This window comes from Bubalus bubalis, chromosome 17, assembly GCF_019923935.1.
Source record: "Bubalus bubalis isolate 160015118507 breed Murrah chromosome 17, NDDB_SH_1, whole genome shotgun sequence".
NCBI lineage: Eukaryota > Metazoa > Chordata > Mammalia > Artiodactyla > Bovidae > Bubalus > Bubalus bubalis.
Window position 1 is genome coordinate 36815833 of NC_059173.1, and position 23582 is coordinate 36839414.

Below are 23582 nucleotides of genomic sequence, written 5' to 3' on the forward strand. Positions count from 1 at the left end.
ACAGCAGGGGTTTTTTTTTATTACACTTATGTGGTTTCAGCTGTAACTTCTATTTTATTTCTAATTTTATTTATTTGGGTCGTCTCTTTTCCTTTTGAGTCTTGTCAAAGGTTCATCAATTTTGTTTCCTTTTTGAAAAAAAAAAGCTCTTAGTTTTGTTGATCTTTTCGATTGTGTTTTTAGTCTCTATATCACAAAATCTATGGCACACAGAAAAAGCTATTCTAAAATAAGCTATTTGAAAGGAAGCTATCCTGTTCTAATTAAGTTTATAGAAATACAGGATTACACCAAGAAATAAGGAACATCTCAAGTAAACAGCCTAACTTTCCATCTAAAGGAGTTAGAAAATAAGAACAAACTAAGTGGCTTACAGAACAGAAACTTATTTTCCTATAAGATCTCACAGGCTAGGAGTACAAAATCAAGGTTTCAGCAGGGAGCCAAAGCAGTCCTTAGAGGCATGTCTCCTTGGAGCAACACACTGGCATTTTCCTCATGTCATCACGTAGTCTTCCTCTGTGTTCTTCTGTGTTCTAATCCCCTCCTCTAATAAGGACACCAGTCATGAAGGATAAAGACTCAACCTAGTGACCTAATTTTAACTTAATTATCTCTTTAAAGGTCCTTTCTCCAAAAACGGTCACATTCTGAAGTACTAGGGGTTAGGACTTCAACAGATGGATTTGGAGATTAGGGGGGGGACACAATTCAGCCCATAATAGAAAGAAATCTGTCTCATCTTAAAAGGAATATAATGCCCCCCAGCCTGCAGGGGGTGGTCTGTGGGAGGTCAATGGAGGCCTCTCAGAGGACATGTGGGAGAAGGGGGAAGGAGGGGGAAGCAGGGGCTCTGATGGCTGGAGGGCAATCACCAAATGTCAACGAAGAAAACAAATTATAACAACAACAACAAAAGAAATAGAAGAAGGCACAAAGGAGAAAACAGATATGAAAAATAAAGATTAGACATTTCAGTATGTCACAAAATTTTAAAATATAAAAAAAGTGGGATAAATGTGTGAAGCTAGTATCCTTATAAACAATTCATACAAATATGTGAAAAAGAAATACAATATTTCCAGTAAGAAAAACATGGACAATTCACAAAGAAGGTGGCAGCTGAACAACCATGTAAAAATTTGTCACCTTCACTTGTAATCAATAATATTAAAGTAAGATACATTTTTTTTGCCTTTCAAATGAGAAAAACATTTAAATGATACCACTATATGCTGCAGAGAGAGCATGAGCTCAACTATGATGCTTTAAACTAGTTATAAAACTATTTTCAAAAGCAACTTAGTAGTATGTATCCAAATCTATCAATTATGTGGCTATCTTTTTAACTCATAACCCCAATTTTGGATATTTAGTCTATGAAAACCCCAAAATTTAGGTTAGAAGCCATACTCAAGGCATTATTTAAAACAGAGACTTAACTATACACTAATAGGGAAATAGTGCATCTGCTTTGTAGGTCATTACGCAGCCATTGAAAGTGATAACAGGGAAGAAGCAGGATAGAAAATGGTAACAGGGAAGAAGGTAAACAAAGATTTGGTCTCAGCTGGAGTCTGTGTGGTGCTGAGTGCTGTTCTCTTTGTGACTCCATGGACTGGAGCCCACCAGACACCTCTGTCCATGGAATTCTCCAGGCAAGAAAATTGGAGTGGGTTGCCATGCCTTCCTCCAGAGGATCTTCTCAACCCAGGGATCAAACCCAGGTCTCCCACATCACAGGTGAACTCTTTACCATCTGAGCCACCAGGGAAGCCCTGCTGGAATCTACCTGTAGCCTAATGCTTTCCAGAGTTCTGAAGTACAACTCACACCAAAAGAGTTGGCCCCACCTTGACACAAGAAAACAGCTTTTCATGCTTTCACAAAAGTTGGTTGGTTACTACCAGACCAGGACAAGGCTGCTTTCTTTCAGCCGATGGCAATTCCTTGGGGAACAGGATAGTTGGGCACTATTAAGGAGCTGACACTCAGGATCTCAGAGACACATGCTCTGGTCCATGAAAAGGGACATGGGTAGGGCATCCATGGTACCAATAGCTATCATCTACCATGCCTTGGCATCACATCCTTCTCTTGACTCTCACCAAGAAAGTATAAAGAGAGGAAAAATGTGAAATATCAATAACATACTAATTTTACACATGAAGCTGGGACCAGAGCCCCTGGGAAGATGACCCAAGAAGAGACCCAAAGGTAACAGACCACCAACACGGACACTTTTGCTTCTGTGTGACATAAATGTTTGTTACATATTATTTTCATGTTAGACTGTGATTAATCTATAATATAAGCTCCAGGAGGATGGGGATTTTTGTCTGCTATTTATACTTTTTTTCCCCTTAAACATTATTAAACACCTATTAACATGCAATAAATACTGATTGAATAAATTAATCCCTAAACCTTGAAAAAAATGCTAGTTTTACAGAAACATAGTAAATAAAGGAAAAACATCCTATGTTGAGAGTTCTAGAATTGCAAAAGGCATGTACTAAAATATTAAATGTATGGACTCACGTGGCATAGATGACATGATTTTTATCTTCACTCAAGACTCTAAGAATCCTAAACTAGCTGAATTTGACACTTTTACATTCAACATCTTTCCACCCTCAGTAAAAAACATTACTTAATATTCCACTCAATAACTGTAGTCAAAAATATTCACACTTGGAATTCTAAACAATTCTATATGTAAAACTGAAAGTGTTGCCTACAATGGAAACTTGATATCTTTACTGTTTGCATATAAAGTATAGTAACATATAGCAATGAAAAAATTCAGTATTTTATTCAGTTCTGAGGCATAACATAAAATACGTAAAGTTTTAAAAATGTTTAAGACAAAATACTATTCAGTTCAGTTCAGTTCAGTCGCTCAGTCATGTCCGACTCTTTGCAACTCCATGAATCGCAGCACGCCAGGCCTCCCTGTCCATCACCAACTCCCAGAGTTCACTCAGACTCACATCCATCGAGTCAGTGATGCCATCCAGCCATCTCATCCTCTGTTGTCCCCTTCTCCTCCTGCCCCCAATCCCTCCCAGCATCAGAGTCTTTTCCAATGAGTCAACTCTTCGCATGAGGTGGCCATGCGAACTGGCCATGCGAGGTGGCCATGCGTACTGGAGTTTCAGCTTCAGCATCATTATTATCATAGCACAAAAGTTAATGAAATATCCTACAATGATATGAAAAATGTATAAAGTTCTTTTCTTAATTTAAGTCTCCAAAAGTAGAAATTAAAAAATAATCTTCAAAGAGCTTTATGTAGTTCCATATAATGTTCATTTTTGTCTTCACATCTAGAAAGCCTTCCTGTGTGATGTATTGACTGTTAAAATATTATATATTTATTTGGCTTTTAGAACCTATAAAACGACGTTTGAGCTATGACCATAATTTGTATTCTGGTATGATTTGATAGGAACAGATGGAAAAGAATCAGGACAATAATGAGAGATTTAAACCTAGCTGGTTAAGAAAAAAAAAAAAATACTCTGAGTATTTTATTGTCTATGAAGAGATGAGGGAGCTTACCAGCCTGTATCCCCTTTTGTAGTAGTCAAGAGGCCTCAATATTACCAGTGTTCAGCCCACTTATATAGTAAGTCAGATACAGATATATCACAATCTATTCAGTGTAGCAAGTGTAATTGAAATGCCTTGATTAAAAAATATATATATATATGTCAATCAGCATAAGCAATAATGGCAAGAGATGCCTCAAAGGGAAATGAAACACACCTCGTGATTCTTGGCCATGCCTTTTCAGGTACATGGCCACTGCTCCATTTCTTCCCATAGCATATCCTCCAAAACTCAGAGTGGAGCTAACAGGCAAGATATGAAGTCAGGTGTTGATAACTTATTTAGCATTAAATCATCAGAGCCAGGAATTAGGAGGTTATAACTAACAGCCTTGTATAACTCCCAACTTTAAAAAAAATTCACCACTCTGCTGACTAAATTCACATTATTGAAAACAACAAATGAAAATCTAAGACAGTAAGCAAACAGTATAGTATATACTTTAGAAAAACCTTTAATGTGTTGCTTTGAACAATTCTATGAAACAAATATGTAATGCAATTATATTTGCTATTAACCCATTTCATTATGAAATTCTTCATTCAGGGTTCAAAGGTTCTAGGAGTATCAGTGATGCCAAAAATCTAAGAAAATCTGACCAAGTCATAGCTGTTTGTAAAATTTTTTCAGTTTCTTTCTTCCCCCCCCCCCAAAAAAAAAATCTCTTCAGCATTTGGACAAGGGAAGGTATGCTACATAGTGATGGCCTTTTTTTATTTGTATTTTATTGGCAGTTCAGTTGGTTTTGACATTTATTGAGCACCTACTATGTACCAGGCACTGTACTAGATGGTGGAGACATGAAGATGAGTAAGACATGGTCCCTGTTCCCAAGGAGCTTACAGTCTCTTGGAGGCAAACCGGTAGTGCAAAGACAGAGTTTATTCTAAAACGGACCAAAAAATGTCAGTAATGTAGTTAATTTGGGGCCTTTAAATACAAGGGCATATCATTGTTTGTAATGTCAAGGCAAACAATTAAAATGAAGACCATTTTCATGTGATAAAACAGTAAAGTCATTAAGACCTAACTCTTAAAGATTCACATGATAAAGGTAGTTAATACTAAAAATTTACACCATAGTTTTTCAAGTATTTCATACTAAGAAATATTATTGCCCACAGTTGTGCTATAGTCAAAGCCATAAATCCAGGTTGCTGACTCATTCACATCTCAGCACGCTGGGGCTCAGTTTCTCACTGAGCTTATGAATTAGAATGGCTAATTCCTCAGTTGCTTGGCTCTTGTCCTCCAAAAGTTCATAACGAAGGCTGGAGATATCTTGCTTGATTTCCTTTAATTCACCTATAGTGTTTGTATTAAAAAGCATATGATTGGTCATTTGCTCTTTGGATTTAGAAAAAAAAACAAAGAGTAAAATTCTTACAACATGAATACATTCGTCTCATAATGTCTCCAACATAGTTATTTTGGATTTTTTTCCTTTAAAATGTTTAAGAAATGCTTCGCCTTTAAAAATACACTGACTTTGGAAAAAGCTGTAACAGTGGTCCAACTGTGTTTTAAAAGTAAAAGTAGACTAAAGTATTGTCTTGGTTCAACCAATTTTTAATACAGGGTGATTTATCTGTTGGGGCTTCCCAGGTAGCAGATTTATCTGTTAACTAGTAATCTCAATCAGGATGTAATCTATAATGAGGGTATCCCCTTTCTGTCTTCAGGGAGTTCCTCTGGTTCCCTGAGCCATAAGAGTTGACACCTTTATAGATCATCTCCCATTGCTAGGCTAGAATGGAATCCTATTAAAGTGAAACATTACTAAAAATGAATGAATCTATTTAATAGGCAAATACTCACATGGAAGCAGTATATCTGAGGTCAAGTTTGAAGTAAGGGAAAGGAAGGAAAGAGAGTAAGGGTTTTTCTTAGGGAAGCCAATGGTAATGACTGTGGAGTCATGGACACAAACAGCTTGTGTGGCACAAGCAATGGTGAAATAAGAAGCTTAGATGTGATGCCACTGACAAGGTTTACATACATAGAAAACTATAGGAGACTTCTGGGTATTAAAACACAACTGTTCCCATAATTTAGCTTGGCAATATTTTGAGAATGTGTAGATTACAATTAAAAACTGGACTCTCTTGCAAAGAACTGAAATGTAGATAAGTCTTTGACCTTGAAAGGTAACCTTCGGGGCATGAACTTATCTTGAATCCAAGAAATGATTCTTCAAATCACTGGCACTTTAACAGCATTTTATAATAGAATCACATGTAAAATATATCTTTCATGATATTTCCTGGTATCTTTATGAGGTTTTAAAGTATAATCCATGTTCTTTGATTATATTTAAAAGACAGAACCTTTTAAGGAATCCTAACTCTTCTTCAAGAATACACACAAAAGTTATTGATTCTTTTCATGGCAAAAAAGTGGAGGTGATTTTCCTTTCACATATGGCAACAGAGAGGAAATAAACTGATCAAATTGGAAATCAAAAGTCTTCCATGGAAGAAATGGATTCTCACACCATTTACTATCATATTTGGACCATAAGCCAGTGAGCTTCCTCTTGCCTCCCTACTACCATATCCTTCTTCCTTGTTTTTGAGTTATGGGAAGCCTACATACCAAGTGCTGTATTTACCAACACAGGACATATTTATTAAATGAGGAGGTTATGTTATATGATATACTATTTTAGTTAGAACTTTGTCCAAAACTCTAAATTCTCTTTAATTCATTAATTCTCATTAATTCATTTTCCTCTTTTGTGTAAAAGTACTTAGAAGATGGCTCCTTTTTTCTGAAGTTGTCATGGTGGCCCAATTCCCCACTTCACTTAATTTTTGTGTTTTCAGGGAGGTTATGGCACAACTGATAAGGTTTCTGCTTTCTAAACTAAAACTCAATTTCAATTCTGTCTCTGAGACTGTTTCTGGTGACCATGATTTGATTTTTTGCTGATTTCCAAACATACATTCTTAGATTTCTGTGCTACAAACACATATGGTATTGACTCAGATTTGCAAGGGATTTCTTGCATTAATCAAGTAATGGCTTCATAGTTCAACAGTCTAGTTTAGCCCTTTCTTAAAAGTGTAGATAGATCTAATGGCATCTCATTGGTGTTGAAAGCTGTAGCTTTCATTATTATTATTATTTTTTAATTTTTGGCTGTGCTGGAAGGCATGCAGGATCTTAGTTCCTCAACTAGGATTGGAACACTTGCCCTCTGCAGTGGAAGCAAGAAGTCCCAACCACGGAACCACCAGGGAATTCCCTGTCGTTGCCATTTTTAGGGCAACTTATTTTTCCCTGACTGATTTCTTTCCAACCATGGACCTGTGCTTTGGCTTACATCCCAGCACTTGATGAAAGGCTTTATAGTCCAGACAGATGCGCTGCCTAGGATATGCCTGGAAAATAGGTACGTTTAAGTAAGGTGCCAAGAAGAAAAGTGAAAAGCAAAAGAGAAACACCATATGACAAAACTGGGTTACAGGTTTCTTTCTGGACAACAAGTAAAAATTTTTCTGCAAAAATGTTTGAGCTAACTCTTATTTTACCTGCATCACCGGAAAAATGTTAACACTCAGCCCACTGAAACAGAACTGAAACTACAGACTACTCATGTTACAGGGAATAAAAACTCCCAGCAAAATGACACAGTTTACACTCTAAGAATCAGTTAGAGCACTCTGTAGTGATAAATTGTCTCTGACTGACATTTTAAATAACTGTTTATTTTAAAATAGAGCTTTAGAAACGAAACATAAGATTTTCCTGTCAATTCTGGAAGAACTCAGTTAACCAAGACCAGATTTTTAAAAGTATCCTTCAATATGAAGTTCTCCACTGTTCATTAAATTAGTTGTAAAAGGATGTTTTTTAAGTTGAAGATGCTTACCTTCATTAACTTCATCATTTTCTTTGTCTACTTGTGCTTTCAAAACATATCGCTTTATAAGTCTTTTCATTATTTGCTGTTGGGCCAAAAAAAAATTATATCACCAATGATACATATAAGTAATCTGAATCTTATTTTCCAAAGAGCTTTACATACCAGTAAAGAACTCAGGGAAGAGAAACTGTACTAATGGAAGACTCACCCAGAGTTCAGAACTTAATCCCTTTTCACCTTTACTGAGTTTTTCTGCATAATCCACGACACTCCCTTGCCCCACCCTTCACCTCAGCCCCTCACCACCAGCTGCCCTATTCCAGGAATGCAAGAAGCTTTACAAGAAAAGTTGAGTGGAAAGACTTCAATTCATGATTTTCTTTCATCTAGTGATTTCTCTATACAATATTATCATCTATAGACACTACTGTATTTTTTTAAAAATCTAGAAACCTATGCTCAATACAGAGAATTTGGAGAGTAAAGAGAACAGACAGTAAACAAAACTCATCAATTATTCCACCATCCAAAGATAATCACTGTTTGTTATTTTAGTGTATGTTTTTCCAACATCTTTTTTAAAATTTTGTATATAAACTATTTACTATATGTATTATGTTTTCTAAATACCACATACTGTTATATTATGTTTTCCTTTCACAGCAATATATACTGTGAATATATTTCAAATTCAATAAATGATCTTACAAGATAATTGCTTATCCATACAGAAAAAATTAAATTGGAGCCCTACTTCACAGAAGCACACAAAAGTGAATCCCATGTGCATCTTAAATATGAAAAGCAAAGCTTTTAAATCATTTAAAAGAAAGCACAGAAGAACATATTTATAAATTCAGTGCACAACTGGATGTTTTCCAAACAAGATTAAAAATTCTAATATAGTAGAAAAGATTGATAAACTCAACTTCATTACAATTAAAACTTCTGTTTATAAAGATACCAGAAAGAAAGCAAGCTACACACTGGGAGAAAATATTGATGATACTTACAACCTGTAAAGAATTTGGAACCAAGATATATGAAGAGCTTTAATAAGAAAAACTCAAATAATCCAACAGGGAAATGGGCAAAAAACAAACAGGCACTTCACTGAAATGGAATTGTGAATGGTCAACAAGCACGTGAAACAATCTCAAAATGTTTTCTTTAGGGAAATACACATTACAATTAAAAGAGATACAGGGGCGTGGGGGAAAGGAGAGTTGGATGAAGGCAGTCAAATGGCACAAACTTCCAGTTATAACATAAGTAAGTAGTAGGTATGTGACTCACATCATAATAAACACATTAATGCTGCAGAACATTATATATGAAAGTTGGTAAGGGAGTAAACCTGAAGAGTTCTCATCCCCAGAAAAAAAAAAATCTTTTTTTCTATTTCTTTAATTTTGTATCTATCTGAGATCATGGCTGTTCACTGAACTTACTATGATAATCATTTGATTATGTAGATAAGTCAAATCATTATGCTGTACACCTTAACCTTAAACAGTGCTGTATGTCAATTAAATGTCATTAAAGCCGGAAAAAGGAAAAACGTGATACAATTTTATATCTAAAAAGGGAAAAATTAATAGATTTTACAATGCCAAGTGATGGAAAGGATGTGGATCAATGGAATTTTTGTACTTTACTGGCATGAGTATAAGTAGGTCATTTTGAAAAATAATTCAGCATTATCTTTTTTTTTTTAAATATGGTTGATGTGCAATATTATACTAGCTTCAGATGTACAATAAAGTGATTTAATATTGGTTATTAAAAAATGGTACTCTTTCCCTGTGCCATACAATATAACTTGGCAGCTTATTTTATACAAGGTAGTTTGTACCTCTTAATCCCCTATTGATTTGTTATTATCTTTTAAAACTGAACACTGGCATATCCTTTTAACCCAGAAAGTCCACTCCTTGGTACAGGGCCCAGAGAAACTCTGCACATGTGGACCAAGAGACAGACATAGACAAGGTTTATAGAAACCTTATCTGAGACACAAAAAACCTGGAAACAATCCAAACAAATACCAAATAGACAAATCATGGTATATTACACAATGTAATGTCATTGTACTCACCAACGAAATTAGTTAGTGAAATTAATGAACCAGAGCCACACACAACAGTATAGATGAATCTTAGAAGCATAAATGTTGAATAAAAAATTCAAGTTACAGACTTCATTAAGTATGAAATTATTCTCATAAAGTTTACTCAATAACAAATCTACATAATGCATTTTTCAGATTGTCTATATATGTAATAGGGCTTCCCTGGTGGCTCAGCGGCAAAAAGTTAAAGAATCCACCTGCTAAGGCAGAGACTCGAGTTCAATCACTGGGTCACGAAGATCCCCTGGAGAAGGAAATGGCAACCAGCTCCAGTATTCTTACCTGGAAAATCCTATGGACAGAGGAGCCTGGCGGGCTACAGTCCATGGGGTCACAAAGAATCAGATACAACTTAGCAACTAAACAACATATATGCAATAAGCCTATATTTGAAAAGAAAACCAAAGCAAGAGGGTGAGAAACCCAATTTCAGGATACTGATTTCCCCCTAGTGGAGGCAAGGGTGTGACCTCGGGAGGAGCAGCGGAGCAGAGGCAATGAACAGACTCAGTTATCTTTCTCTGGGAGGTGGTGGCTTCCTAGGTATGCATATAGTTATACATCATAATTGATTATGTATTGCACACATTCTTGTGCATATCTCATACATCACATTAAAAAGATAATAAAGGAAAAAAGTCTAAACTGAAATGCAGATATCGTGAGGGTGGCAAATATACCTCAGTTTTAAGACAGTAAAAATTCTGAACTGAAGCAACCCACTAGATGCCAAGGTCATGTAAAAAGGAGAAATGCCAGATAATTCAAAATGTCTGCCTCAAAGAATAATGATAAATTGAGAAGGAATCCATGCTATCAAGAAGGAAAATCAGTCAAAAAATATATATAAAACGTGTTGAGTTGTGTGGAATTGGAACCTCAGGACAGACTCATGGCTAGGTGGATCTTAGCCAGGACTCATTCATTCACTCACCAAATATTTAGCTCCATGCCAGGTACCAAGTGGCAAGAATATACAGAAGAACTACACAAAACAGATCCTCATGACCCACATAACTACAATGCTGTGATCACACTCACCGAGAAGCCAGACATCTCATCCTGGAGTATGAAGTCAATTGGGCCTTTGTTCGTCACTACAAACAAACCTAGTGGAGGTGATGGAATTCCAGTTGAGACATTTCAAATCCTAAAAGATGATGCTGTGAAAGTGCTGCACTCAATATGCCAGCAAATTTGGAAAACTCAGCAGTGGCCGCAGGACTGGAAAAGGTCAGTTTTCATTCCAATCCCAAAGAAAGGTAATGCCAAAGAATGTCCAAACTACTGCACAATTGCACTCACCTCACACACTAGTAAAGTAATGCTCAAAATTCTCCAAGCCAGGCTTCAGCAATACATGAACCATGAACTTCCAGATTTCAAGCAGGATTTAGAAAAGGCAGAGGAATCAGAGATTAAATTGCCAACATCCATTGCATATCGAAAAAGCAAGAGAGTTCCAGAAAAACATCTACTTCTGCTTTATTGACTATGCCAAAGCCTTTCACTGTGTGTATCACAACAAACTGTAGAAAATTCTTAAAGAAATGGGAATACCAGACCACCTGACCTGCCTCCTGAGAAATCTGTACACAGATCAAGAAGAAACAATGAGAACTGGACATGGAACAAGAGACTGGTTCCAAATCAGGAAAGGAGTACATTAAGGCTGTATGTTGTCACCCTGCTTGTTTAACTTATATGCAGAATACATCATGCAAAATGCCAGGCTGGATGAAGCACAAGCTGAAATCAAGATTGCTAGGAGAAGTATTAATAATCTCAGTACACAGATGACACCATCCTTATGGCAGAAAGTGAAGAAGCACTTTCTTAATGAAAATGAAATAAGAGAGTGAAAAAGTTGGCTTAAAACTCAACATTCAGAAAACTAAGATCATGGCATCCGGTCCCATCACTTCATGGCAAATAGATGGGGAAACGAAACAGTGAGAGACTTTATTTTGGGAGGCTCCAAAACCACTGCAGATGGTGACTGCAGCCATGAAATTAAAAGATGCTTGCTCCTTGGAAGAAAAGCTATGACCAACCTAGACAGCATATTAAAAAACAGAGACACTACTTTGCCAACAAACGTCCATCTAATCGAAGATATGGTTTTTACAGTAGTCATGTACGGATGTGAGAGTTGGACTATAAAGAAAGCTGAGTGCCGAAGAATTGATGTTTTTGAACTGTGGTGTTGGAGAAGACTTTTGAGAGTCCCTTGGACTGTAAGGAGACCCAACCAGTCCATCCTAAAGGAAATCAGTTCTGAATATTCATTGGAAGGACTGATGTTGAAGCTGAAACTCCAATATTTTGGCCACCTGATGTGAAGAACTGACTCATTTGAAAAGACCCTGATGCTGGGAAAGATTGAAGGCGGGAGGAGAAGGGGACAACAGAGGATGAGATGGTTGGATGGCATCACTGACTCAGTGGAGGTGAGTTTGAGTAAGCTCCAGGAGTTGGTGATAGCCAGGGAAGCCTGGCTTGCTGCATTCCATGGGGATGCAAAGAGTCGGACACGACTGTGCGACTGAACTGAACTGTGTCAGGCGCCATACTAGACACTGCAGATGCAACAGGGAACATAATCACTGCTCCAATGAAACTTCACCAGAAGAATTCACTATGATGCATCAACATATCAGGGATGTAATTAAGTTTAGGGGACAATGTAGGCATATTCTTATAAAAAGAAAAAACAAATGTTTTTCAGTTTAAAGCAGCTTCAAAGGCAGTAATACAAATCAGTGGGAAAGAAAAGACTACTCAACAAATAGCTCTGGGACAATAGATCACCCTTACAGAGAAGTTAAAAGGATAAGCCATAAGGAAAAGGTTGATAAATCTAACCATATCAAGACAGTTTATAACGTTCATACAAGGAAGGATACCAGATAACATGTACTCTTATGTCAAGTGGGATTTTTCCTGTGGTCCTAGAATTGCTGATAAACCCAAAACTGATGACAAAGGATGATAAGTACCCCATGGTCTAAGACCATGTTGCCACCTGCAAGTTGGAGCCAGCTACCTCCCCTCAGAGCTTACTGAGAATCTCTAGACCAGTTCTGAACCTACCAACTTGCCTGGATTTGAATGTGTTTGAATTATTTACAAGCAACGGAATCTTGGTGACAATCTGTGTAGTGGAAATGTTAGAATATATCTTATAAAAGGCAATAAAAGTAAATTACATAGAAGGTGCTCAGTTAATATAACTATTATTCCTTATTAGCATTTACACTTCTTTTACAAAGCAAAGTCTTTATTAACCAATAAATAATGCTGCGACTGCAGGCAAGGATCATGAAACTTCTGAGCAATATGTAAAAGTATCATTTAAAATATTATCTCTACTAGATTTCCAATGGAGCCTTTAATCAAAGCCAGTATCAAAAATTAAATTGGTCATTAACTGAATCATCTTCTTTCCCTTTTGGTTAAATGGCTAACTAATGCAAGGGAAGTCTATAAATTAACTTCCACATTCCTCAGGCCTCCTGGAATTACCCATATATCTCTGTATGAGCCTGTGAGTCACTCTTTAAGGGAGACATTGTAACTTTATTCAGTGGACTATGGATATTCTCTGTCTAGGCTATGGAAAGCTTGGTGGTAGTTACCTCAAACATTGTCTCCTGCAAACAAATTTAAGTTCATTTCTCAGTCCTCCATTAAGACTGGAAGAAGGAATGAGATTCGGATGGTTGGATATTTGCTATGCCCTGCCTTTCCAAAAGGCATCAAAGCTTTTCATTTGCTTATTTTTTACTAATTCAAGTTCAATTAACAATTGGTGGGACTTCCCTGGTGGTCCAGTGGTTAAGAATCCACCTTGCAATACTGGGACATGGGTCTGATCCCTGGTTGGGGAACTAAGATCCCACAGGCCTTAGAGCAACTAAGTCCACGTGCCACAACCGCTGAGCCTGTGTGCCGCAACGAAAGGTCCCGTATGCTGAAACCAAGACCCGATGCGGCCAGATAAATAAATATTTAAAAAGTCAACTCACAATTGTTAAGTACTCTATCAGACATTTTTACATTCATCTTCTCATTTACTCCTAGACAGAAGCCAAAATTGATTGATATCAGCCAAAACTGATTGACATACATGCATGTATGTCTGTATGTATAGATTCATCCATCTATAAAGTATGAATATAAAGCAACAAGATAGGTTTGGACAAACACAAAGAACTTGGAAGTAGAGAGCAGCATTTAGGGGACGGAAGGGACCTTGTAAATCATGTGCTTTTCATTTGTCATACCACTTATTGTGACATACCATTGTGCAGCCTCTGAATAAATCACAGCATCTGTGATTCAGACCCTGCTACTTTTCCCAGACAGCCGGTTTAGTCTATTTTGGGACAACTGTAGCTGTTAAAAAATTCCTTTGTATTGAGCCAAAAGTCTGCTTCACTGTACTTTCTTAACTACTGGTCCAAGTTTTGTTCTTTGGAGAAAAGGAGAGCAGATCTGCTTCTTCTTCTACTTAATCAACTTTCACTTCCTCTGTGTTTCCCTGCGTCCCCATACCATTTTATTTACATCTCACCTATACCATGTAGCCATATCCCAGGGCTGTGTGAAGGTCCATCTACTTTTTTCTTTCCTTCCCTTCCTTCTCCGTCTCTGTGCTGCCCTTCCATTGCAATGGAGAGATCCCTGAAGCCATGGACCATTTATCTCCGTAGTCTTAAAACTTAGGACCATGCATAACAGAGGATATCTTGAATGTGCCATGAAGCTTAAAGTGAGTGCCTCTTTGTGCCATATGCTTCAAGTAAAAATCAAGCCTTCATGGATCAGACCATAGACCAGCATACAGAGTAAAAACAGTCTAACACTCTCTGGGCCAAGGCTGTTCCCAAGCCAAAGAAGGCTAGGAAAGCAGAACTGCCACAGAAGAGAGTGGAGAGAGAAGTCACAAGAGCCTACAGCCCAACTTTTGTGAAGGAGTCTTAAAATATACTCCATTTCTCAAAGTCAAATTAGAATATCTAAGTACTTTTAACTTGAATAGCACAGGTATTCATGAGAAGAATTTAATCATAGCTATCTCTCTAAGTCTTTATGTTCTGGAGCTGAAGCTGAAGCTCCAATACTTGGGCCAGCTGATGTGAAGAGCCAACTCATTGGAAAAGACCCTGACGCTAGGAAAGATTGAAGGCAGGAGGAGAAGGGGGCAACAGAGGATGAGATGGTTGAAGGACACCACTGACTCAATGGACATGAGTTTGAGCAAGCTCCAGGAGATGGTGAAGGACAGGGAAGCCTGGTGTGCTGCAGTCCATGGGGGTCGCAAGGAGTTGGACATGACTTAGTGACTGAACAACAACAAGCCCTCCATGTCTTTATGCTCTCCAGAAAAATCATTCCCAGTTTCACAAAAAAATTCTTTATATACATAAAAAATTCCAGCATGCTATTAATAATTACTGTTAATATAAATAATACTGCCCTTGATCAGGGCATTTTTAAACATTTCCTTTGCTGCCCCTTGAGACACATCTGAATGTGAATGCGTTTTTGAAGTAATTGTCTTGGAGAAGAAACATTCATTTGAATGTAAAACATGTAAGGTGATGACCTGACTGGTGATGGTCACATGTTTTTTTGAGGGTGGCTGTGACTATTTTTATTTATTTATTTATTTTTGGTTACACTCAGTCTTTGCTGCTGCCCGCAGGCTTTCTCCACTTCTGGTTGAGTGGGCGCTAGTCTTCGCTGTAGTGCGTGGGCTTCTCATCACAGTGGCTTCTCGTTATGAAGCACGGCCCTAGGAGCGTGGGTCTCAGAAGTTGTGGCACACAGACTAAGTTGCTCCATGGCATGTGGAATCTTCCCGGACCAGGGTTGAACCCATGTTCCCTTCATTGGCAGGCGGATTCTCATCTGGCTGTGACTATTTTGGAAAAAATGTGAAGTCAGATGGCTCTGAGCCTTGTTAATACAGTGAATGATTAGCTGAGTTCCGTTATGAGAAAGTAACAAAGCATTTTTGTGTGTCTTATAAACTAATTATAAAAGTAAATTTTAGAGATATTTCAAAAATATTCTGATCTGTGATAGAATGACTAGAATTAGTGTATTCTATAAGTCACCCCTTTGAAGGAAAACTCCCCACTTAGCAGATTAAGATCTGGAATTTCCTTAAGGTAAGTCATATAATCACACTACGTGAAACAAAAATTCCTGGTGAAACAAATACACCAGTTGTTATCGCTCAAGGAGTTCTTAACAGGTAGACTTTATTCTAAATATAATCAAGACATTTATATGAAGTTTGGTGTGTATATAGCTGAGTAAGATCTGTTCCCTCAGTTTCTCTTTTTTCTACTATCACTGTTGGGGAGCTACAGATTATACCACAGGCAGAGGGAATTCATCTCCTTAGAAAATACAAAAGGTAAAAGATTCTGAAATCTCTAGGCATTTAGCAAGGATCATTTCCTATAAAAGCACAGCAATTTTCAATGTGACAATAAACTCAGACATTTTTAAATCACTCAAAAGCTATAAGGAAAACAGGAAACAGAAACACTAACTCCTTCATTTATGAGACTTAGAGGAACCTTTTATTTTTTTTTTTTTAGAAAGGTTATGAAAAGGTCAAATGGGGATGTGGAGGCATGCCAAGAGCAGACATTCATGGCTGAGGACTTCCCCTGACCTTTGATACCAAGTCTTCAGAAGCTTAGACTATAGGGCTAAAAGGGAAACTGTAAAGAAAAGTTGTATTTGCTAGAAGTACTTTGTCAGTGAGGTGGAGAGGGAGAGTCTACCATGTGAACAATCATTCAGTGCTATTCTCGACAAGGGAAAATAAAGAATAAATTTGGCAAAACTAATACAGTTATGTAAAGTCTAAAAATAAAATAAAATTAAAAAAAAAAAGAATAAATTGAACTCACATACACAACCCTGTGTGTCCATGTGTGCTAAGTCACATCTGACTCTCTGCAACCACATGAACTGTAGCCCATCAGGCTCCTCTGTCCATGGGATTCTCCAGGAAAGTATACTGGAGTGGGTTGCCATGCCCTCCTCCAGAGGATCCTCCCGACCCAGGAATCAAACCAGCGTCTCTTATGTCTACCTGCATTGGCAGGAGGGTTCTTCACCACCAGCACCACCTGGGAAGCCCCACATGATCCTGTACCAAAAGACAAATTCCTATTAGCTTGGGATGGGGCCCTGGAATTCTCTGACTCCACTCCAACTTCCTGAAAGCAGTTGGTCTGGGAGGAACTTACTTCATTCAAGATTGAGTAATAGTAAAAAATCTACAGAACATCTGTACTAAGATAGTCCAAGAAAAAGGATAAAACAAACAGCAAATAAAGAACACACACTAGAAAAGTGCGAAAGAAGAGATGAAAACATATAATGTCATTACTAATATATAATCTTTTAAAAATAGGACCCGATCCTGTCTTGAACCAAGAGCACAAGGGAAATACAGTAAGCCAAAGGAGGAAATGATATTTTTAAGTTTGAAAATCTCAGGAAGAAGAGGAAGAAAACATTAAAATCATCACAGAAATAAAAGATATGTTTGAAGCAGTGCATATGAAGATAGACAGGAATAAAAGACAGGATGAGAAAAAAGGAGCCAAAGGGAGAAATGGATAAAAAAATTTCAAAAGGCATAGAGGAAAAGAGATGCCGCAGACTTCTGATTGGTCTCTTTGAAGAGACTCCAAATAATGAAATGAAAAAAATATTTCAAAATATAGATCAAGGAAATTATTTAGAAATAAAAGGCATGTACTTGAATGTACAGACTAAAAAGACATACTCCATGCCAGAAAAAAATGCATACAGATCCAATCTACAGAAAATCAAGTTGTTGGATTTAAAAGGTAAAGAAAATGTGGGCATTTATATCAAAATCTCAGGTCAAAGGAAGAGCATATGTTCAAAACCATCAGGTTGGCTTCACATTTTCCATACCAACATTCCATTCTCAGAGCAGCACAGCAACGTAGATAAATACATCAAGAAAATAAAGTCATTATCGAAGAACTTCACAGCCGGTCAATATGAATATACAGAAAGTAGGAAATAGTTTAGGACATGAAATAACTCAGAGAACATAGTTCCCATGAGCTCTTTTTGAAGAAACTGGTGGAAGACAAACGACCTGACAAAGAGATGAACGGAAAATTAAGGCAAAGACTAGTGGTGAGTACCGACTCTGTTTAACTAAAGGACTAAAACTACAGCAAATGTGGATTATAATCCTACAAGGTAGTGAAAAGGATCAGAAAATATCCACCCCCCCACCCAGGTATACCACTGGAACATAAGAACTTTTTGAGCTGAAGGCATTCAAGAAGCAAAAAACACAGAAAGAGCTCTCTGCCTTCCTCCCATCCGCTCAAGCTGCTGCTGCTGCTAAGTCGCTTCAGTCGTGTCCGACTCTGTGCGACCCCATAGACAGCAGCCCTCCAGGCTCCTCTGTCCCTGGGATTCTCCAGGCAAGAATACTGGAGTGGGTTGCCAAAGAGCAGGACATAAATTTCCCTTCGTGAAGGCCTTCCCCCTCCCGCCTCTTTCCCATACCAAGAGGAAGAGAACAACCATCATCACGAGAGCTCAGAGATGGGTCTGCACAAACACAAACCTCACTATAGTAACCCTGCTGCTGCTGCTGCTGTTGCTAAGTCACTTCAGTCGTGTCCGACTCTGTGCAACCCCATAGACAGCAGCCCACCAGGCTCCCACATATTTACCTTCCCACAATTTACCACCCCTGGGAGCACAAATCTCTCTTCATTTTGTCACTTCTCCACAAATTCATTGCCCCTTTTAGGATGGTATCTAAGTCCCAAATTCTAACCACCCCTTTGAGTTATTCATCACTGAGTTCTCCCATGTGTTTGCATTTTGCACGCATATATAAAAAAAATTTTTTTTTTCTCCTGTAAACCTGCCTTTTGTCAGTTTAATTCACAGGCCCCAGCTACTGAGCCTAATGGGCAGAGGAAAGATTTTATGCCCTACGCCTGCAATTCTAATATTTAACTAGCAAAAGCTGGGAGGAGGAGGGGGGAAATGGTGAAAGATAAATACACTGATTTTTTCATATTTTAGCTTGAAACTTATAAATCAAGTAACAGATACAGGTACGTGCACAGCACCAAGACAAATAATATAATCCATTTCAGCAGAGACTGCCAATTCTCTTCCCTTGATTTTTAGCTCTGTACATGGAGACTAGGAATTAAGACTCATTTCCCGGCTTCTACTGCAGATATGTTGTTTATGTAACTTTACAGAAGATCCTTAGAAGATCGAGGCATCTTTCTTCTTTATCTTTGTCTGACTACTTTTGAAATGCAGAAATAATAGCCAGAGCTCTGGGAGCTTTCTTGGACCATGAGATCATGTTCAACTGAAAGCCAATCATGACAGGGTAATATGACAGAGACAGCCTGGGTCTGTGACAGTGGTAGGTAGATAACAGCCCTGGAAGGGCCACCTCTGGAGTTCTTAAACAGAAGAGAGAAATACATCTCTGTGTTCTTTTAGCTTATGCAGTGGTTGGTATTTGGTGGTTTTGTGTGATTTGCACCAGTTAATCCTAACTAACATAACACTCTGAGGAGTACTTTAAAATGATACTGGGCACAGAATGAAAATCTGAACAAATGGAAAGGTAAAAATATTCTTAAAAAGTAAGACACCACATTATAAAGGAGTCAATTCTTCTTAAGTGAACACCATCCCAATAAAAATATCGACAGAATATTTTGCAAACTAGACAATCTGACTCTAAAGTTTAAATAGAAAAATAAGAAAAAATAATCAGGAAAATTATGCAAAATAAGAATCTTAAAGTAAGGACATATGTATGTGTTTCTCTATATTCTGTCTTATTCTGTTTTAAACTATAATAAGTAAAACAATGTGGTCCTATAGAATATTGAAACCTGAGGAATAAATCTAAGTGGATAAGGGAATTTAGTAAATGATTAAAGTGATATTTCAAATCAACAGAAAATATAGATCATTCAACACACCCAGCTGTGTGATCATCTGGAAAAAAATATATCGGGGTCCCCACCCACACATTGCATAAAAATGTATTCTATACAGGTTAAATGTTATAATTTAAAAACTGAAACATGAGAGTACCAAGGAAAATATAGGTAAAAATATTATTAAATATCCCCATTTGGGAGAGGAGCATTTGAAACAGGACACAAAATCTGAAGCCATAAAAATTTTGTAAAGTTGACTACACAATTTTAAAAAGCTGGGGGGGAAAAAATATAAATATATATATATTTATATTTATATGTGTGTACTAAAAAGACACACACAAAAAAACTGGGAGGCTACTTACTACAGTATTGCTTGTAATAGCTGGTAATGGTTACATTATATTCCATGAAATTAATGTATTTAATTGATCAGTCTTCTACTGATAGAATTAGAACAAATACTAGCAATATGATAGAGCAAACATTTCTATCAATAGAAGGCTTATAAATTAAATACATCCATATAATGGAATATATTGTAACCTTTACAAAAGGCTTCCCTTGTAGCTCAGTCGGTAAAATCTGCCTGCAATGCAGGAGACCCAGGTTCAATTCCTGGGTGGGGCAGATCCCCTGGAGAAGGAAATGGCAACCCACTCCAGTGTTCTTGCCTGGAGAATCCCACAGACAGAGGAACCTGGCAGGCTACAGTCCATAGCGTTTCAAGAGTCGGAGACAACTCAGTGACTAAACCACCACCATAGAACCAAGTGAGGCTTTGACAATCAGTGTGCTAAGCAATTCTGTAGAATATGCTGCTTCCAAGAAAATCTTATGAAGAGGACCATACCCTTTAGCTGATATTATCATTCATTACAAATTCCTGGATCCTCATTCTTGTGATCTTGTACTCAGCAGCAATCTAAAGCTTTGGTAGTCAAAATGTCAACCAGATGAGAAGGACTATACCCTCTTCTGAGTTAGAAAACAGTGCTGAAATGTCACATTCAATATCACAGTGCAATAAATACTTTATTAAGTAGTACTGATGCAACAGTGTAGCCTAAGATTCCATTTGAAAAACAGATTATGTGCAGAAATCTACCAGGTTTTTGTACGGTGAGAACATTATTTTCCTAATATGCCAAATCTCCCACTGCTTTCTCCAGCTCAAGTACATGAAAGTGACCTTTGGAAAATTGTGGCAACGCTTTGCTTTCAATATCATAAAGGGACTCTTCTTCTAAAGAAAAGAAAGAAGAACTTGGACTCTGATTTCTAAAGTGCTCTCCAAATAACATACCATTTTCTCCATTCCGTGTTGACCTCATAGTACATAGGAAGTGTACATAATTCTACACACTATTCACACACACACGAGCACATGCAAGCACACACACAGATACCAGTACAGAGACATGTGTGGAACTACATTCAGATAAAGATAAATGTCTGTGAATGCTTACCTGATAACGTGTTGGCTGATTGAGAATGCTGTTAAAACTGTGTGATTCAAAAACTCTTGAGTTAGACTGAGTGAAGAGGTTTAACTAGGAAAAAATACAATTAACCTAGTAAATTAGAATACATTTATTTGGAAATCATAAATACAATCTACTTTATCCTCCTTGATAACATTTCTGGAGTCAACATTTCCGAGGGACGTTTTATGGAAGCTGAGTTGATTTCCAAAGGCAAAAATTAATGTGAGTAATGTGCTCACATTTATCAAAATGTTGGCAGAATGTCCTGTAATAAAACTATTGAAAAAATATATTTTTTAAAATTTTTTCTTGAAAAAAAAATTTTTTTTTAAGTTGGCTGGTGTTAAACAATTGTTCCTGGGGTCCTTGTATACTTTGTCAAAATGCCTTCATGGATTTGGGAAGAAGTTACATGAAGCAACTCCATCTGCTTGAGTCTGGTTCCTCTCCTACATTTGAACAGAAACACACTACATGTTCAGATTATATCATTTGGCAAAACAGGAGCAAAACATGTCTTGCTAAGTGTCTTGGTCTTAGACTGTGTCAGGTTCACCACTTTGAACAGAATTGGACTCAAGTATTTGGTTTTCCTTTCTCTTTTTCTTTTCAAGGTTTAACTTTTGAGTGGGTAGAAACAGAAAGCAAGAAGAGAAGCTCCTTACTGTCTACCCTTCATGTACATGAACAGGGCCTGCATTTTATTTGCAGATATGCTACTACCTATAAGATGTGATTCAAAGGCAGGTACCTTTATCCAAAAATATGTACTCACTCCACCACCTGCCTTTCCACCATCATAACTCTGGAAGAGGCGGGATACTAGGCGGGTAGGAAATGGCACTGATAGGCAATGGTTCTCTTGATTTTGCCCTCTTTTCAATAGTGGCAGGAAAAAAACTTCGGGGAACAAAGTTAATTCTATTTTGCCGCTAGAGGTCAGTCTCTGTCGACTAGTAGGGCTTCCCTGGTGATAATTCTCCGATTTTGCCACTAGAGGGCAGTCTCTGTTGACAGGTAGAGCTTCCCTGGTATTAATTCTCCTATTTTGCCACTAGAGGTCAGTCTCTGACCGTTGACTGGGGTTAGCTGTAAAAGATTGATTTCTTGAGTCTCTTCCCTATCTTCTAAAAAAGAAAAACAGAAACATAATTTCTCCAATTTTTTTTTTAACTAAACTCAGGACACAGAGATTATCTATGACGATTAATAAGATTAAAGTGATAAAGGCAGCTCCACGTACAACTTTAAAAATAAAATCAAAATGGCAGTTTTTAACCTGCTATGGGGAGATGGGGAGGCTAAGCAGCATGGCTCCTGAGAAATCTGTGCTCAACCTTCCTTCTGTCTCCAGCAACTGCCCTGAGGAAAGCTATTCTTCCTGCCAGTGGTACCATGTAGGCAGGAGAGGACAGTCTGAACAGAGAATATCATCTGTTCCCCATATCCCTGCAAGCAAGCTGCTTTAAAGCAAACAAACTGGGGTCTAGGTGGCCACATGCCATCTGAATGTGCTCTCTTCAGCCTCTTCGTGTTTCTCCCCTTCTGCATTATGACAGTATTGGGAATTAAGTCAGTGAAGTCAGTGAAACTCAGAAGTTAGTGAAATCAGTTGCCTACAGGAAGAAAACTTGAAGGTGTGACATGCTAGAGTTGAGTTCCCATACTTGAACAACTTCCTTTTCAAATAATAAAGCCTCAGAGAATAATAGTCCAATTCCCAGAGTAACAAAGTCCATCTCAGCAGTAGCAAGAGTCACCCAGAATGGCAATTAGAGCCCAACTCCTTTAAGAGACCAGCTAAGCTGCAGCCAAAGGCATGGCCTGTTGGGAGGAAGAGGGGCAGAAACCAAGCCAGAGCCTCAGCTTCTGAGCAGGAGGTAGCCAGGTCCAGCAGAAAGAGCTAGACTCTGATGCTGGAAAACAGGAACTGCATAAATGCCTCACACTGGCGAACCCCTGTGACCTTGCATGAGTGAGTTGTAATGACTTCAGCTGTCTTATCTATAAAATGGGAGTAATAATAATACCTACCTTACAGCGTTGCATGAGGTTCAAATGTACAGCAAAGCACTTTGTAAACTGTGAATGAGGAAGGGCACTGATATTTGTCGAGGCTGAAATTCTGTACATCTCATAGCATCCTCACAGTAATGCTATGAAGTTTTCTCTTTCAGGAGAGACTATTATGGTTCAGAGTGATGAAATGAGTTGTCCATGTTACTTTCTAATAAGCCAGAATTCAAACCCAGGTCTAATGCCAAGGCTCTCTTCCTTACATTATGCTGCTTTTCACTGTATATAATGAGGTATTATTTGAAGTCACAGCCAATCACTGCCATGCAACTTAATATCCTTAGAGCCCATATTCAGGTCAAACAAAGAAGGTTTAAAAGGCTACCTTCTTAAAGAGTAAGATGAAGGGTATTACAAATCTCAGAAACGCACATCACTTTTAAAAAGTAAGAAAT

General features: G+C 37.7%; 1 protein-coding gene across 5 annotated transcripts in view; it reads right to left on the bottom strand.

Moving 5' to 3' along the window:
• Positions 1–4053: 4053 nt before the first annotated feature.
• TRPC3 (transient receptor potential cation channel subfamily C member 3) overlaps positions 4054–23582 on the bottom strand; it is a 52443-nt gene continuing 32914 nt past the window's right edge. For 3 of the 5 annotated variants that reach the window (XM_045163157.1, XM_045163158.1, XM_045163155.1), the window contains 3 exons: positions 21094–21177; positions 7490–7565; positions 4054–4920 (listed from right to left, as the gene is read on the bottom strand). In XM_045163157.1, coding sequence (XP_045019092.1) covers positions 4778–4920; positions 7490–7565; positions 21094–21177 — 303 coding nt within the window. In that variant the 3' untranslated portion in view covers positions 4054–4777. The other 2 variants (XM_045163156.1, XM_045163159.1) reach the window with 2 other exon arrangements.